This window comes from Spodoptera frugiperda, chromosome 18, assembly GCF_023101765.2.
Source record: "Spodoptera frugiperda isolate SF20-4 chromosome 18, AGI-APGP_CSIRO_Sfru_2.0, whole genome shotgun sequence".
Classification (NCBI taxonomy): Eukaryota; Metazoa; Arthropoda; class Insecta; order Lepidoptera; family Noctuidae; genus Spodoptera; species Spodoptera frugiperda.
The window spans coordinates 2,789,721-2,807,447 of NC_064229.1; the positions used below are offsets into that span (position 1 = coordinate 2,789,721).

Genomic DNA, 17,727 nt, shown 5'->3' on the forward strand with positions numbered 1-17,727 from the left:
TGACCATTCGCGTTACACATCAAACATTGCCAATACAATTGTCATTATCACGTTTATTATTTAATTGCTTTTGACAGCTGCTTAGTCCCATGCGATAAAAGTGTCCTATGTGTTATTCCAGACCGACCGTAACGTAACCTTGTTTTAAATTTTATCCCGATCCCTTCAGCCGTTTTCACGTGATTGAGTAACAAACATACATATAAATACATAAACATACAAACTCGAAAACATTCGAATTTATAATATTAGTAATATGCCTATCCTTTCCCGGTGATGTTTGTATAAAAATATGTCAAACATTTCCACGTAACACGAAACTACGAATTACAAGCAAGCTCAAAGGAAAACTAATCTCCGCTACGCCGTAGCACACAGCTACGGGCTACGAGCTACGGCTACGAATACTTCGTAGCCTAGATAAAACACTGCTGTGAATGAATTTGTATCATAAATTCAATTCAGAACGTTTAAGTTGTCGATGCTTCATACAATAGTAACTATAATACATATGACATTAATTCCTAAATGTGTCAGTTTGTCATATGTTATGAACTCTAGAACGGCTATACTCTTTCATCAAAATCACTCAAAAAATAACAAAATATTTTACCAATATAAAAATACAGAAGTAATCAAAGCCCAGCAAAGATTCAAAATATGTACAGTCGACGAGTAATCTCAACAAACATACGTACGCCGCCTAAAAACCGCTTAAGTAATCAAAGGCAACTCTTCCATTAACGCGCTATGGTGAATTAAAACACGTGGGGAGTCCCGTAGCCCCGCAGTATACAACATACCCCGGGATTCTTGGGGGAACTTCCCGGAATTGAGGGAAGTTTTCGTCACAACACATTCCGCGCGTTCCCAGCACTGAACAGGGGAACGACAGAAGTTGTAGTACGGTTGTGATTGCGACTATATGGGGATTGGTGTGTCAGTATTTGATAAGGAATCATAAATGATAGTGAACGTATTTTTCAAATATCAATAACATTACAGATGAAAACAAAATACTCAATGATAAACGAATACATCTCGAATGATTCTTTCAAAGATCCCATCGACTTGTTCCACTGTTCTCTCCCACACAGCGGCATATACTCGCAACATACTTCACAATGTTGCTAATATAATTATTTCTGGCGATTCTAAAGCAAAGGGCAAACTTGTCAGAGAAATAGAATTGAATTAAACTCGCTTGTGCCCGTTTGTGCCCGGATTAGATTATTCTTAGCGACAACAAACTGGATCACGTTGCCTTACAAATTACTTGAAATAAACTTATTATGTTCTTGTGTTTGTGACTTCGGATAACTTCCATCTCGCTTCGGATTATATTTTGCGATGATTTTTAATGTTCTGTATACCTTTTTTCCTAAATGTAACTGCTGAGCATGAACGACAGCGTTTTATTCTTGTAATGAACACCTAATATTGTATTGAATATCATTGGTGACCAATGACAAATCAGGATATCTAAATATAAGAAAAGTCGAGATAGCAGTAAAATAATATTCTATAGATTCTTAAACTCATTATTTATTTTATTTTTATTATAAATAGAAGAATAATACAAGAAAATAATATTAATATCAATATATTACTGATAATAATCAACAATATTTTACTGGCTTGTTCGTAAATATATTCAAAATTAACACAGTGTAGCTAGCGACCTCCGGTTCTCACGGCAGTAATGCGACCTTTCTTGACTACCCCTATTCAATGCAATACCAGTATTTTATCATAGATGGCGCTATAAACTAGGAAGCGAAAACCACCCCTTGCTTTACTTCACGCATTCAACATAGCCACTTCTCTATATTGCTTCTAGCGCCTCCCAGCGGACGGCAAAGGAACTTACAACACGCTGATACCTCTCTCAGTTCACACAACTTGCGATAGATGGCGCAAAACAAACTTTTTGTCCAGCTGTTGCGATTTTTTAGTGATCATAAGCTTTCTCCACTTGTAGTAAATTATATAATCCTTTATTTGAATATGCTTACCTTTAACAGATGAGGATCCCGCTCCGCAGCGTCCAGCAATGACTCCGCCTCGCTCAGCCAAGCGACGAATTTCTCCAGCGAACGATCGAAGTTCTGCAGCGATGATACAGCTGAATGCAACGCTTTGCCTCGAGCGACAATGCTGGGAACGAATTGAATAATATTAAAAAATTGTCTAAAATACTTATTTGGAGAAATGTTCAAAACATATCTTAATACTGAGGAAAGATAACAGTGAGTTGACGTTTTTAAAAATCACACTGTGAACAGTAATATTTACGAAAAATTTATGATATTATAAGTTAAAAACTTTACTGTTCCACATTGGGGTTGTAATTTTAATTAAAATTGTTATTTTAATTAAAACTTTGTGAATAAAATATTCATGGATTCTTGTGCTAAATAGAATATTTATGAGTTTATATGAAACCTTGTAGAATATTTAAATATTTAATTAATTTACGTTCCAGTGTACTGTGCCAAATAGAACAATAACCCCAAATATGAACTACATTTTATAACTATAATAGCTTTACTGGGAATTAAATAAATTATGTCGGGTAGAGGACGTGACAGTCGCTGATTTTTGTGACTTCATCAAAAGAGTAGAGTAACAACCCCAAGAGCTAACCAGAACAGTTCTACACAAATGCAACAGATGTCGCCTTATTTCAGTACAACTCGCTACGTACAGAGGCGTCTTTTAACTTAAAGTGCTATAAAAATTACTTACATGCATGATATTTAGTTAAGAAATAATTGTATTGTATAATAATAGTCATACCTGTTGTTCAGCTCATTGTATCTATGGTTGATAGCCTCAGTGGAACGTTTGATGCGAGTAGTATCGTCGTTGCGATACACCGCAATGAGGCGTTGGGTCAGCTGGCCAAACAGTTCAATCTGGTGTTTGTATTGATGCACCTCGGCGTGGAATGACTGCAGACAATAAAATACAATTAGAAACATCACAAAAAATACCTAAATTATTCAGAGAAAAACATCGGTATCATACTGCCATCTAGTGGATGACTCCGGAAGTTTTACCAAGACTTTCATTTACCCTGTAATAGATGGCGGCACATTAAAGTCTGGTTAGTACAAATGTCTGGTCGTAGCAATAAAGATCGGGCACAGAGATAACCGTAATTAATGTAATTAAATTGTTTTAATAACATTAACATTAATTTCGTTGGAAATTAAATCGTCGAGGAGTCACGCCATGTTTTTGTTCCTTGTGTATGGAAGAAATGTTTATTTTTATTGCCCCCATAATAATAAAGATAAATTATGAAGGTGGCTGCCGGAGGACTTTGAAATAATCGAGACTTGTAGAAAATAAGGGTTTAATTACTTTAAAATTACAATAGTTTTCTTATGTCTAGACTTGGACGATGCTAGTACCAAAGTGAAGAATTTATTGATACATTGATTTTATCCGAATACAATTGTACGTGGATGCAGATGCGACATCAGCATTGTGAAAGTAAGTCATGAGGCGGCGACACGAGGAGTCGACTCAGCATATTGGATGTCGCAATGTTCCGAAATTATGTCGATTTGTGCGTCAATGGCTATCATGTCGCTATCTAAATGAAGTGGTGTAGGCAGGGCACGTAACACTTCCCCCCTCAGAACAGCAACTATTTGAGCAACTTTAGCGAGAATGTTGCTGGCATCTGGTTCTCGGTGAGTGAAGATACGAAGAAGATAAGAAGGCAGAGTTTGTTTTTATTTTTGTTTTTTTACCATCTCTTCATCTTTAATATCTCGCAAAATCAAAACAATTGCAGATAAAACAATAGTCCAATATCTAAGAGTTGAGTCTGAACATAAAGTACAGGCAAGTGAGGTTCCATGCAAAGTGGAATATGAACGGGTCTCGCGGCCGGCGCCCAATTAACGGGGATTTATGGCGCGCATACGAGCAACTTCTGCTATTACCCGTAACTTACGCCAGGAAGCCATGCTTTAAGAGTTTCAGTAATGTGTGCGAAAAAAGCAGTAAATGGGAAAGTTTTCCGTAAGTACTCTTTTATGATATCATATTAAATGGTAGGAAGTTAAAGTTTTACTGACCACAGCTCTAGCTTTAAGTTTACCAAGCAAAGTATTTTTTGAGTTTCGGTTTACTGCTCAAGCAAAAATACTATAGATTTTTTCAATAATGGAAAATTGTAAGCAAGTAACATCATGAAGTATAGAATCGTCCCCAAAGTGCTATACTACGGTCACCCCCATTGCAAGGGACTAATAATTGTCAAAAGTAAGCACGTTCAGCTATTCCTTCGGGGAATAACCGCCGTGATGATACGTTATGTTTCTTAACTTCCAGCCCAGAGAGGTCTGCTATCAGTTACAAGCCCAACCCAGTTACCAAAACTTCGGGAAAAAGTAACTTTGTATGCAGCCTATTTGGTATCTACATTATTCATGGGTGTTCCCATTCTACCTATTGTTTTTAAAAGGACACCCATGTCGATATCAACTCAGTGGAAGACTTTCTCCAACTTTTGGAAAAATCGAAGTCTTAAGGTAAATGGCTTAAGGCACAAAGTCGCTTAAAAGTTGTGGTGTCTTAGTCATAACTTGGTGTGTTTGTAACTGAGACGTGTATGTATGTTTGTGTGTGTGTGTATATAAACTCGTCGGGAGTAATTATGCAAATGTACAAAGTTTCCGCCGTCGTCGGCGCTAACCACTTCGTTCATATTTTTACTGATTCCCTCCACAAGCAAATTATATTACTGTATTACTGCAAGTTTTTGTTTTGTTAGCGCTGTGGAGGGGACACTTACTGAGGCGGAGGGTTCACACTCACTCCGATAGTGTTAAACTTTGGTAGTACGATACTGAGACCAGTTTCAGTTAATTAGTGGATTGTAGGCCGTGAGGACTGAAGTAGACTTATAAGGAACGGTGACATCTTTGTTTAGTATCTCATAGTACTATTTATTGTAACGTTAATGAACGTAATGGCTTTCGCTAGGTAGCTGGATAGTACACCTATGCTTTTATACAGTTACGTAAAATGATCATTAAATGATAGAAATTTTTAAATTATTAACAATAATGGCGTATTCATGTTACAAAATTATCCTACTATGTATTTATCTCGATACAGCTAACATGACTACAGGCAAAGCGTTTTGAATAAAAAAGGTTTGTACATAAATTTCTCTTGTCATTTAAAATCAATGTAACAGACATCTTCGAAATCACACCAGTCCCCTAAAACTGAACACTCCACATTACACGACAATGTCGCGACACGTCGCCGGATTGCTTTCATTAATGGATTCATGTATCAAGAATCAGATCTCGAGTGAACGGATGAACGAATGAATGGAATGAACGAGCGAGAAAATACCGCGTCGGTCGTGTACCGCCGAGTTTCCGACTCGTGTCATTTTCTCCGAGCCGTTGTTATTGGCTCGGTTTATAGTGCCATTGTGTTCCCTTTATCCATGGTTTTATGAAACATAATACATAACAACGCGATATTTTTACGCTCCTACAAGTAGGTAGATAAGCTATGATATTTTACTCCCACGTTTTGCTAAACACAAATAAGTTATTATAAGGAGAAATAACAAAGGTGTTATTTCGGCGTGAAACCTTCAAACTTCATAATGTTCTAAAATAAGATCTTCAGTCTGACTAGAGAATTGGACCCTAAACTCAGTAATTCCACTAGTTAACCAATATATATGTACTAAAGCAATATTGTTTTAATTGAGTAGTTACGAAGATATTATATGAATTTATATTAATGGACAATATACTTTCACATATCCTATCATATCAATCGAAATAGCTTCAATCTAAGTAAATCAATTTGAATAGAAATGTATTGTCTGTCCGTAGCAGGCAGTACAAGGCCTCGAGGCGTACAGGCCGTAATGCTTGCTGACAGGTACACGCTGCCGGCTGCTGGCTCATCCAAGATGATTTGACAGTATAATGTCCATTCAGGATAACGTACATATATAAACATACTTACTCTATGTACACATGTATGATACACATCAAACTAAGCTAAACCAATATAAACTGACCGTCAAATGTACGGAAGGATCATACAAAGAGAGACCGTGATAAAGTGGACTAGGATGGCTTGATGTGAAGTCGTGTATATGTACATACCTATACCAGAAGATCTAACATCTATAACAACCTATCAGTATTTTTATTGGACTTTAGACTTTATATCCAAATGGTAAAGTTGAAAATCTAATTTGAAAGTAAGGTGTAGGTTGTAGTGCGAAATGATACGAGTATTAGTATACAGAAACTGAGTAAAAGACAATATGGCGTCGTAAGCAATGAACTGAGATAACATATAGTGACGTCACACGTTACTGTTACATGATACACGTTACATGTTGCGACGTTACGCGAAAAGTAGTGGTTGAGTAATCAGCAACTGTTCAGCCGTGTAATAGAATATCTGAGGTAAGATGCGGGCTACTGCACATGGAGTGAGATTACAAATCTTGTTTATGAATTTAACATGATATCACATATCTAATAGTTGGTGAACTTATGAACACAATTCTTTCTTCACTGACTTATTATTATTATCCTTATAGTAAAAGAGAGTGCCGATCTGTTTTGCCAACAACCAGGTATATTATGAGACTACCTTAATTACGTACTTTACTAAGAATATCAACATAGAAACATTAAACAGTAGATACTTTTTGATGTTAACTAGTGAATCTAATGCCAGTAATGAACCAAACATACTTTTTCGCTGTTCATGAAGCATTTCTTCCACTACACTTCAAGTAGACATTAATGAAACATTACTCCAAAGACAACATTACACCACACACGAGCTCATCCCCCAGTGCCTCGAATCCACCAGTAGTAGCACCAGTAGTACAGCAGCACACACGGAGCTCGCAGACAGCACCATCTTACAGTGCCGGTCACGTCCACAAACCTAATACAAAGTGCGGCGGGCGACGCACGCTTTGCAATTTTATCACCTTTTTATTATAAAAATGTTAATTTACATCGACGCTGCGTTGCTGGGCACCATGTGGGATGTGCTGGAGATGAAGGTTCGTGGCAGTGGAGTGGAGTATGAAGATATTTTGCTACATAGAACTTACTCAAGCAACTAGTTTACGTAGACGAACAGTAATCTCTAACTTTCGATAAGTACTGAATAAAGCAGCACACTGCAAATTCTATCTCTCGTCACACTTTTTTCTTTTTCACTATTTGAATACTTAGATTATGCCATCAAACTACTAAAGCTATCCGGCATCCTACCAAAAACTTGGTGAAAGTAAAGAAAATATGATACAATCGGATCATGAGAACTGGGGCCTTAGTCTGCTATTACAATTGTGTCAGAATGGTCGATCATTGATCAGTGCAAGAGGGACGGAGCATACAACCTACATAGCTCCGTCCTCCGTCTAATCTTGTAACACACCAGGCACTATTCCAGTTAATATCAATGTTAGTATTTACCTTCTGTTCCCTGAGCTGCATCTCCAGCACATCAGCGGTGTTGGCCGGGGGCTGCATGGCGGCCAGGCGCGCCTCCATGCGCGACAGCCAGGCGTCGGCGTCGCGGCGCCGCGCCTCGTAGCGCTGCGAGTCGCCCAGCATGGCGTCCAGCTGCGCCTTGCGCTGCAGCACGCGCGCATTGGCCTCGTCCCAGTGCTCGCGGAGGGCTGTCACTGTTGAAACAAAGAAGATATTAAATATCTGAGTAAATATACAGAACCAAGTTGGACCACAGACTATCCTTAAGGACTAAGCCTAGGACTTATTTGTATAACCTTCGTTTTGAAGGAATTGTCTCCATCTTGAATAACAAACCAATCGATATAGGTAATACAATATAGATTGAATCAAAAAAATATCTCTTTTCACACGGCAGCGAAGTCCGGTAGATACTCGTATAGAAATACTAACAGACCGGTCAACAAAATCCAACGATTATTTTCTAGATATCCTCTATTCCTGTATGGAATGATTTGAATTTATTCACATCGTATTCAATTAAAATCATTAGGTTCTATAGTCTAACTAGAATATTATCATTGCTTAACCAACCCACATTTTGAACTTATGATTATCTTATCTTTACATTTCATTTCAGCTTTTTCGCCTAATGTTAAAAGTCCTACATTCCCAGTGCATACAGAAACTTAGTTTGTATGTATCTCATTAGATTAAAAGTAAAGCTAAATAACTTTGTCGTAATAAATCTGTAACACGGATCCAGCTACTCATCATATTTTGTATACTCGTGTAAACCGACATTTTCAGTGGAAACCATTAGCGTAATTTGTTTCATTTCTTATCTACATACAGGAGGAACATCTTAAGGCTTCTCTTTTATATACACAGTTCATATTTACCTCTGTACGTCTGTGGCCGTCCGCACCTCGAGTATCTCACGACAGACCTACTTACGATAATTAATTACTTCGAGTCTGGCACTGTGGCACACTGATAACGTTGGACTGTGATAACTGGGTAATTAAACGAAAAGGTGAAAGAATGAGATCTACAACATATCTCCTTAAAGGATTTCCATTTGTAGGTGAAATATTATGACCCGATACAGGAATGTAATACAACAAGGGCCGCGAAGAATGCGCCGCCGCTGCCCTCGTACTGCCGATATATTACCCGACGCCCTAATAACCGAATACTCACAACACATTCTTAACGAAAGCATTACAAGGATACGCCGCACAAACAACATATTACTACAACTCCCATATGTGTGATACATTTTTATCAAGATACATACATTTATTATAAGCTGCGCCCAAAGGGATCGGTTTGTCAAACTAAACCATGTCTATATTAATATCTATTCACAATTCCAGATCCTCGCTGTACATACTCCAGCTGTAGGTATGTAATTCAATATCGTAAATACGCGAACCGTCAAAGTTTGTTTTCCATCGCATTATACAGGCACATCTTCAGTAATGTTATTGAAGGAAACCGGCGATGTATTCTAAAAGAGATTTTCGTTCGCGATTTGACGAGACGTAAAGATTTCTGAGTACTGTTATCTTGTAGATCAAGCCATGGATAAGTAAATATGGAATAAGTTGGAAATAAATTGCTTTTGAACAGTATTCGCAGTATCTGTGGGTAGATGTTAATGTGTGGCGGTGGTCGCCGGGTCGCTGGCTGGGGATTGTTTGACGTCTTAATGGAGTAGTTATCTCACGCAATCTGTCTGAGTGCTCTCACAGCTCACTGTGTCACGCGTCACGCCCCGCGCGGGATTTATAATAAAAAGTCACTTATTGTTATGATGTTTTGTGTATTCTGTTCAAGTTGTTCGGAACAAATATTATTATAACCTGCAATTTTCTTATTTCCCTCGAATACGCCGCCATTTTGCGCACAAACATTGTTAATTCAACAAACAAACAAATAATACCTCAACACAAACATTAGAAGCAATCTCATACACATGCACGACTTTTATGAATTAAATATCATGCATTTCAAAACAAATTGCATTGAATTTTCAACCTTACCAAGTATGGAATATGATTCGGTTTATAAATGACGGTGGAAGGGGCGAGACTTGTGGAAATAAGCCGATGTGCTGAGTTAGAAATGTGAATATTATAATGAAGATGTATTTTGAGATCTGTCTGTCTGTCGGCCTGGCAGCACTCGGGCTAATTAAAATGGCCGTTTTGATACAAAACACAAAGTCTTTGTTATTTGTTCAAAGTAAGATATACGGTATATTTCAGCGTATATAAACGTTTAGCTACTTGATACTATTTTACTAAACGGTTAAACGTTAACTAAATAGCTTCTAAACCTAACATAAAGACTCCCTAGAGACCGACTTTCCCACCAAAATGTAGACAACATTAAAAAACTTTAACACACAGTGCTCGAACGCGCGTGTCACCTGGCCAAAATTGTGCGCTACAAATGAGGTGCACACTGCGAGGGAAATAGTTCGGCTCTAAGGTTGTTACATGATGCCAAGTGGAACACTGTGGAGTGATATTTCATATTCAGGATTCTGTAGGATTTGGTATCGCGGATATAATGAAGGTAACGATAACTTTAAACATTGCAACGATTATAAATAGGGCAATTTTATTCCTTGTAAAATAAGTTTTCAGACGATTTAAAGGGAATTTTATGTCAATAAAGAGGGATGATCTAGTTCAGCCCATAAAACCAGAATTATTATCGTCAAAGATCATTGAAGCTGTCCATTACAAGCAGTTTCCGCGTAAAAAGAAAAGTAAATACAAATAAAATAACAATAATACAAGTTAACGTCCTTCCTATGGGGTTGTAAAAGTTTGACGACATCCCATTACTGCGGCGTACATAAACTCGCACATTTAATTCTATTATAGTCATAACAAATGTTTGCTTTCAATCTTGGTCCCTGTTTTATGCGATTAGTAAAAGATTGAGTCCATGTTGATCTTCTAAGAATAGAATTCGTTTAAGATAGATTTACATTTTAATTTTGTTGACGAGAGAGAAAGATTATGACGCGATACGTTTTAGAATTAGTACAGAATTTCGATTTAAAAGTCAAGGAATAATAGAAAAAGAAATGTTTATCACAGCTCTCTCCCTAGACCTTAAAACCAGACTCAACATCTCTTAGTAAATGTATGTTAGGATTTTCATTTATGTAGTGTAATTCACACTGTAACCTCAATTAAGTTGGCTATACGAGTATTGTTGAAACTAGAACAGAAATAGCATTAATTTAGAGGCGTGTTCGCGTCTCCCTCAATCATTTTAACTGCTCACCTCCTGAGCAATCCCGAGTGATACGACAGTGCTAAACAAAATTAATTAGACTACGCAATGGGATACGTCGGTCGTTGGGCGTAAGTTAACAGCTAAACTTTGTCCAGGAGCGCGCGGCGGCCCACTGTGCGCGCATACTAACTACACACTGTTTGCGTTGGCCGCGCCATTTGAATTTACATTTGGCAAAGGGTGACTGAGGCTGACAACGGGAGGCTGTTTTACGAGCGCAACCTGAGTAACGGTAAAGTCATTTTCATTCAGTTACATTAATGTATCAATTTGTGACTACAAGTACTAAGTTTTGGTGATATCGATGTCTCTACTATTGGTTAAATAGTTTTCTACGAGAAGTTTTATTTTTTCCAGTAAAGTCGCAGTTTTGTTTTCTCTAACCAGTAATCAATCACCCGATTCTGATCGCAAGTATCAATTTTTTTCACAATGCTTAATTATTGGTTCTATCCTGTTATCCAATTACTGCTTAATTTTGTCCGGCATTCGGACAAAATAAAACAATAATTGATAAGACGACTCGACGCCTCGAAGTCTGAGTTATTAATGTTTAAGCTAGGACGAAGTTATCGGCACCTGGACCTCGATTACCTTTTATCAATTTAATATTAAGGAGTCTTACATTAGAAAATTAGGTACCTATGTGTTATTTGATTACTTTATATTTGAACAAATATGTACATTTGTAATTAGTATAAAGAATTGTATTAAGCTGTTATGTAAAGTGTAGTCTATTATTGTTTGTGTTAAGTGTATCACTCAAGCATCGAACCTTTCAACAGTGACCTCAAGTGCAAAAACTGGCCGCTCGTGTGGGACACCGGGAAACCGGTTATACTTGCTGAAATAGAAATGTGCACATAGAACATACATACATACATATATACTATACATAGATATAAACTAAATAACTTACGAGTGTAGTAAAACTAATAATATAATATACTTATGGGCAAGGTAAGTAATAATATGTGAAATAGTACATACATATAAGTAGTCCAGTGATATAATCTCAAAGTAATTCGTGTTCAGAAGACTTAGTACGAAGTTATTGTACGTTTAACGAGATTGAAACGAGTGCGTTCGGCACTGTGATTGGTTGGTTCATTAGAGCCGGCCAATCACAGCGCCGAACACGCTCTCGTTTCGATTTCCTTAAACGTAAATTAAACTCGTACTAAGGTTATATGTTTGTTTACGTGTTATAGTCAAAAACGTATAAAAAGTAAGTAAGTATTCAGTGTACAAGACAGTCAATAAGAGATTTTTAGAAGAATACATACATATTTAGATTACATACAATTATAGTACCGTAGAGAAAGTGTTGTTCATTTGTGTTGTGTCGTTGACTTTAGCCCTACCAAAAAGGGAGTATATTGATCGACAGTTTGCTATTTTATAATACCTTAAAGTAAGAAACCCAACATGATAATAGTCAGTAAACAGAAACAGGATCCCCAAGTGACCGTAATTGTTATCGCCTTTTAAAAATACGAGTGGGTACTAAAGCCAGTGTAAGCCTAAAATCTCGAGCTAACGAGGTCTAATCGACCCGCTAACTGGCTGCTATTAGTGACCAGCGGAGGGTTAGCCCGCGCCCGCCGCTTATTGATCACTTTTACCACACTGCACATCCAACCCTCACCTGTACAGACCTGTGTGATACTTTTTTTATTTTTACTCGATGGACCCACTGGGCAATTTTTCAATTTTGTTAAAACAGAAGAATATGAAGGAAGCTATTTTCCTGGCAGACTACAAAGCATTTTATCACTACGTAATTGCGTTAGTACTTGAGAGAAAATATTAAAAGAACTTCAGTATTAAATTTTTGTTATCTCTTTTTCATTTCCGTAATAAGAGAATAGTAAAATAATATTCTATTTTAATTAAATACAATTTATTTTTCATTGACACTTCTCGTTGCATATTCCCGTAACTAGGCGTAAAAAATAGCTGACGTTTGATAGAAAGGTGATTATTAAAGGTATATATTGAGAAGTTACATCCACGCGGTTCACCCGCTCTGCATGGGTCCTTTTGATCGTAACGTGATATTATATAGGTTACCTTCTTCAACAAATGGTCTAACACAAAAATAATTATTTAAATCGAACTACTGAACAGTTCAAACGTAAAAAAGAGACAGATTTGTGCGTTATTTTCGTATTTATATAATTTTCAAAGCACTGCTCGCCTCCTATTGGTCATAACGTGATGATTTATAGCCTACAGCTTTCCTCAATAAATTCACTATCCAACACAAACAGAATTTTTCAAATCGGACCATCCAGTTCCGGAGATTAGCGCGTTCAAACCAACAAACAAAGTCTTCCGCTTTATGTATTAGTATATAGATAACTATAGCTACACAGATACGAGTCAGATGGTATATAGTTCCCAGTATCCCTGTAGAGTACAATAGTATTGTAACAATTTGTTCCAGATAAAAAGATCCGCCGGCAGTTGCAACACTTGCAACAGCTGCAACAGCTGGTGAATATGCGAACAAACTGATACTCGAACTGTTGCAATAGTTTTATGGAACAAATGCTTTTCTATACCATGGATACTGATAGCTTTTTATACCATTTCAAACATTTTTTGTTGGCACACATTTTTATGAATGTCGTATTGCAACGGTTGAATATAAAATGTATTTGCTAACCGTTACGTTTGATTCCTAGATATTTGTAATTGGTTTCTAAGTAAAAAAAAATATCGTTCATGAATTAATATAAATTTTAATGTACTTGATCAAAATATCATAGAAAATAACACCTAAGCGTTTTTTAATACTTAAAGGAGAAAATCATCCAATGAATTCCCCTGCCTTAGGCGAGGCGAGAGGGAGTGTCAGATTCTTACTGCCTAAAAACCACCCCGTTCCTACTCCTGCTCTTCGAGCCGGAGCCCCGGTAACCCGCTAGACAGTACGCGCTAACAAACTTGTACATTGTCACAGGAAACAAGTAACGAGACAATGTAATAACACTCAAATAAGAAGTTAGTCCCGACTAATAAAGAGAAAGTAACGCAACACTCCGCCGGTACAAACTCCGACAGTATAAAGACACACATACACAAACAGTTGCCACCCTCTCCACGAACGTAATTGGCAATTGTAGCAGAATGTACCGCGGCTGGCAAACACTTCATTCTCACAAAAATATTACATTATATAAAGAAATATAAATCCACACACAATTCCGCAGTACCACCAATTACTGAGGGAACACCACCTCCGAGTTCAAAGGCCGCGCCCTCCTCGCTTAGATCATTTGCCTAATTAAGTAAAATGTGCAAAATGCTGAGACCTTATTAGCTCCAAGTTAGATCTCAACAATAGAAATACTTTTACTGTAAGTTTACAATCAGTATTTCTACAGTTATAAATAGATTTACTTTCCAAATGAAATGAGTAAAAATATGTATAATTTGTAATTTAAATAAAAATATACTACACGAAATATTTTATCAGCCCTTGTAACAAACGTTACATTATAATTTTAACCCAAAAACTCAAGTGTTGATACACAAGACCGAACCGCTCGCCGAGTGCCGAAAGCCGAGGGATTGTAAAAACCTCGCGCTATGGTTTAATTAGCAAATTACAATTAGTGATAAAACCTTTTTAGATAATTAAACCTTTCACAAAGGGTGTCTGATTAAGAAAGTAAACATTCGATCTGTTTGGTTAGGTATTTTGGAAAACTTTCTACCTGTACACTAGAAAGGGTTGACAAGACAAGTATAAAACATTTATAAATAGAATCTTGTACGTTTTTAACACAAACATAATTTTAATCATACCTGTCTGTTTGATAAGGGCTGTAGCTAAAAATTACATAAGTACATCAAACACAATTAAACTTTGAACGAACCCAGTAACATTATAGATAAACATCGTTATCACCTGAAACCATACCGCAATTAAACACTAAAGAGTAATTACATTTTACTACACAAGTAAAGGAAATATCTCAAGTGTCTGGCAAAACGCCAAAATGAATCAAATAAAGCACATGACTGCCAGCGTACGACCTCTGTACCTGTGTACCTGTAGAGGTATGTTACAAACTATGTCCTGCAATATAATGCAAGTGAAAACACTAAGTCCACTGCCGGGAAGGAACAAAGCCTTTTTAATTTAATTTCACTACAAAAAGGGGTAGGTGTTAAAAAAGACAGCGCAACGAACAAGTTAATTAGTAAGGGGGGGAGACTGGGGTCGCAGGCATTAAAATAGGAGCACCCCTTACGAACTGTGAATCTCTAATTTCGGTGATTGCTAGCAAAATACGAAGGAAGAAATAAAAAGATGTTTATTGTAGTGAAAGTTAATTTGAGTTGCTTTTAACGAGACCCGGGGACGAGGGCGGAGGAAAGGGATGTTTAATAATATTTTAGAATGGTTTTTACTGAGTCAGCACAGATACTGTGTGGACAGCAGTCGTTGTTACTGCTTACGTTGAGTTTTGTTCACTGACAAAACTTTGGATTTCCACGAAGACAGTGTTTATCGCGCAGTAACGAGCAACAGTACTCAGTAGGATTAGCGAGGATTAAGAATTCGTATGTTAATGTTAGAAGCTCTCATAATATATCTCGTCGCTAATATATGTCGCGTATAACAAGCCCGGACGGCTGCCGGTGGCTCGAGACAGTAAAGTTGGACAAGTTTCGGTGGTGTAGTTAATATTCATGCGGTAATAAGTTGGGGTCGCGCGGACCAGCGCCGCCTCATTACGGGTTTGATAAGTTTTAATGGATACAATTACTTCGTTACTTATTCAGACGCACGACTCTGTATCGTGTAATCTTAATCCATTGGAGAAGCTATTTCATTTTGTATAACAAGTAGCTAGAAATATAGTAGATTGGGATAAAAGCAACGAACAATTAAAAATAATACCAAAAACAGTGCATAGTGGTGCAAAATCCATTTGTGCAGGAACAAAATAAAAAACAACATTCACTGAATCCCACATAAAGTTTATATGAAAAAGTGAATTAAATGACATAGCAAATGACACGTATATCGTGTGGGCTGGCAGTTCAATCTCGGCTGAGGCATTATTTACGGCGCGCGGCCGACAAATGCGCTCTATTTATTATTTATACTACAATTATTGCGCGGCTTTTATTTCACCTCGATGACTTTGAAATATTGCCGGGGAGAGGTTGTGGGTTTATTAATTGTAGCTTTTAATGATGTTAATATGTCATAGTATTGGCTCTGTGGGTATCAGGGAGGATATTGATTGATACAGGCGACATAAATACAGGCTGTCGTTATTATTTATTTATTAACAGTAGAATGGTGTCGATTATACATTATATACCTACTGTATATAATTCAATAACACTACCTAATAAATAAACCGCGCCCTGAAACGTGAAATCGACTGATTTATTAACTTACACGAGTGCTTAATTTTATTTACGGCCGAAAGTAAAAAGTATCTTCCCTATATCGTTAGAAGGTATACACGTACTTCCCCTAGTAGGTAGCTACATACATACACATATATATCGTACATCCCGACAATAGTGACAAATGAACTCGCGATACGTGTTACACTGCAGTGCAAAATAATTTGTATGCGAGCGCGCTCCGGCGGGTTTTAAATCCGAATCCGGGAATCGCTCATTTATCGCGAAATGGCGAAAATGTCTGCGTTCGATGCAGTGGACAGCTTATTACGACGCCAATTAATTGGGAGCTCGGCAGTTTGCACTGAATTCTCGTTGGTAAGCGATAGGAAAAGCCTTTAGCAGTCTAGTATTAGCTGTTAAATATGTTTGCTATTTGAAAATGTTGGATATTTTTCTGTTGTTTAAATTGTACTTTCTCTGAATTTTGAGTCTAATACCTACTGTTCTTAATCGTCATACTTTATTATTTACAAAGTCAGCTTTAGAAGCTTAGAAGAAAGAATACCATTTTGTTTGAAGCTTATCATTTGTCTTTTGTCGTCTTAACATTGTTTTGGTTTCGTGTGATAATTTAAAAATATATTATTCAGTCAATCGTATTAATTAGACAGCAGTAGTAGCACGCCGGGCCCTGTAACCGCACGTACACACCGCGCGGGTAAATACTGCCGCCGCCAACCTCCACTGTTTACTTCCACCGCTCGACCGAAAACACAGTAATTATAATTCAATAACAATGATTAAGCAGGCCACTCGGGGCGCGCGCCGCCCGTAAACCTCGGTTAACAATAATAAACCTGTTTAAACGGAGATCGAAAAATCGGTCATCATCGGCAGGCTTCGGAAACGCTCGGCGATGTAATGGTTGGAAAAGATTGAAATATCGAGGGAGCTCGCTATTTTCAGCGGTATTGTAAACCCGATGGTAAGTCCCGAATTTTATTCTCTGAATTATAAAACATTTTATTTGAGAGAATTTAAATTGGAGAAGTTTGACAATTTTGGTCAAATAAAACACTGGTACCAATTAAATCCCACTTTGTGTCCCTTTGTTAAATGTACTATAAATGTATGTATACGTAAAGTTAGATAGAATACACACACGGAGCTGTACGTGCTGCTAAAGCTAGAGAATCTCTTAAAGCCGGGGATTTCCTGCATTGCATACCCGCTGCCTATCCTGTCTCACGTGGAACAACTAAAACCTCACAAAATACGTTAGAGCGGATTTGTATTTTATTGCCTACAAACAGTATGTAAATATGTAGATATACGAAAAAACTAAGTAAAATGAAAGATAATATAAGGCCTGCGGTAGAATATTCACTAAAACACCAGCATGTGCCTTATTTATCCGCGAAGGTAATTGAATACACGTAGTCCATAAACAAGTTGGTGCGCCAGTAAGTACGCGTCTGATATAAAGCTAAGCTGAGCAGACAGTAACGTTGACATAAAGTGAACG

At 37.3% G+C, this 17,727-nt stretch overlaps 1 protein-coding gene across 1 annotated transcript in view; it reads right to left on the minus strand.

Moving 5' to 3' along the window:
• Positions 1–17,727, minus strand: part of LOC118277991 (dystrophin, isoforms A/C/F/G/H) — a 438,713-nt gene that overhangs the window by 297,165 nt on the left and 123,821 nt on the right. Inside the window, 3 exon segments of the mRNA XM_050700084.1 lie at positions 2,800–2,954; positions 7,503–7,714; positions 11,596–11,664. Coding sequence (XP_050556041.1) covers positions 2,800–2,954; positions 7,503–7,714; positions 11,596–11,664 — 436 coding nt within the window.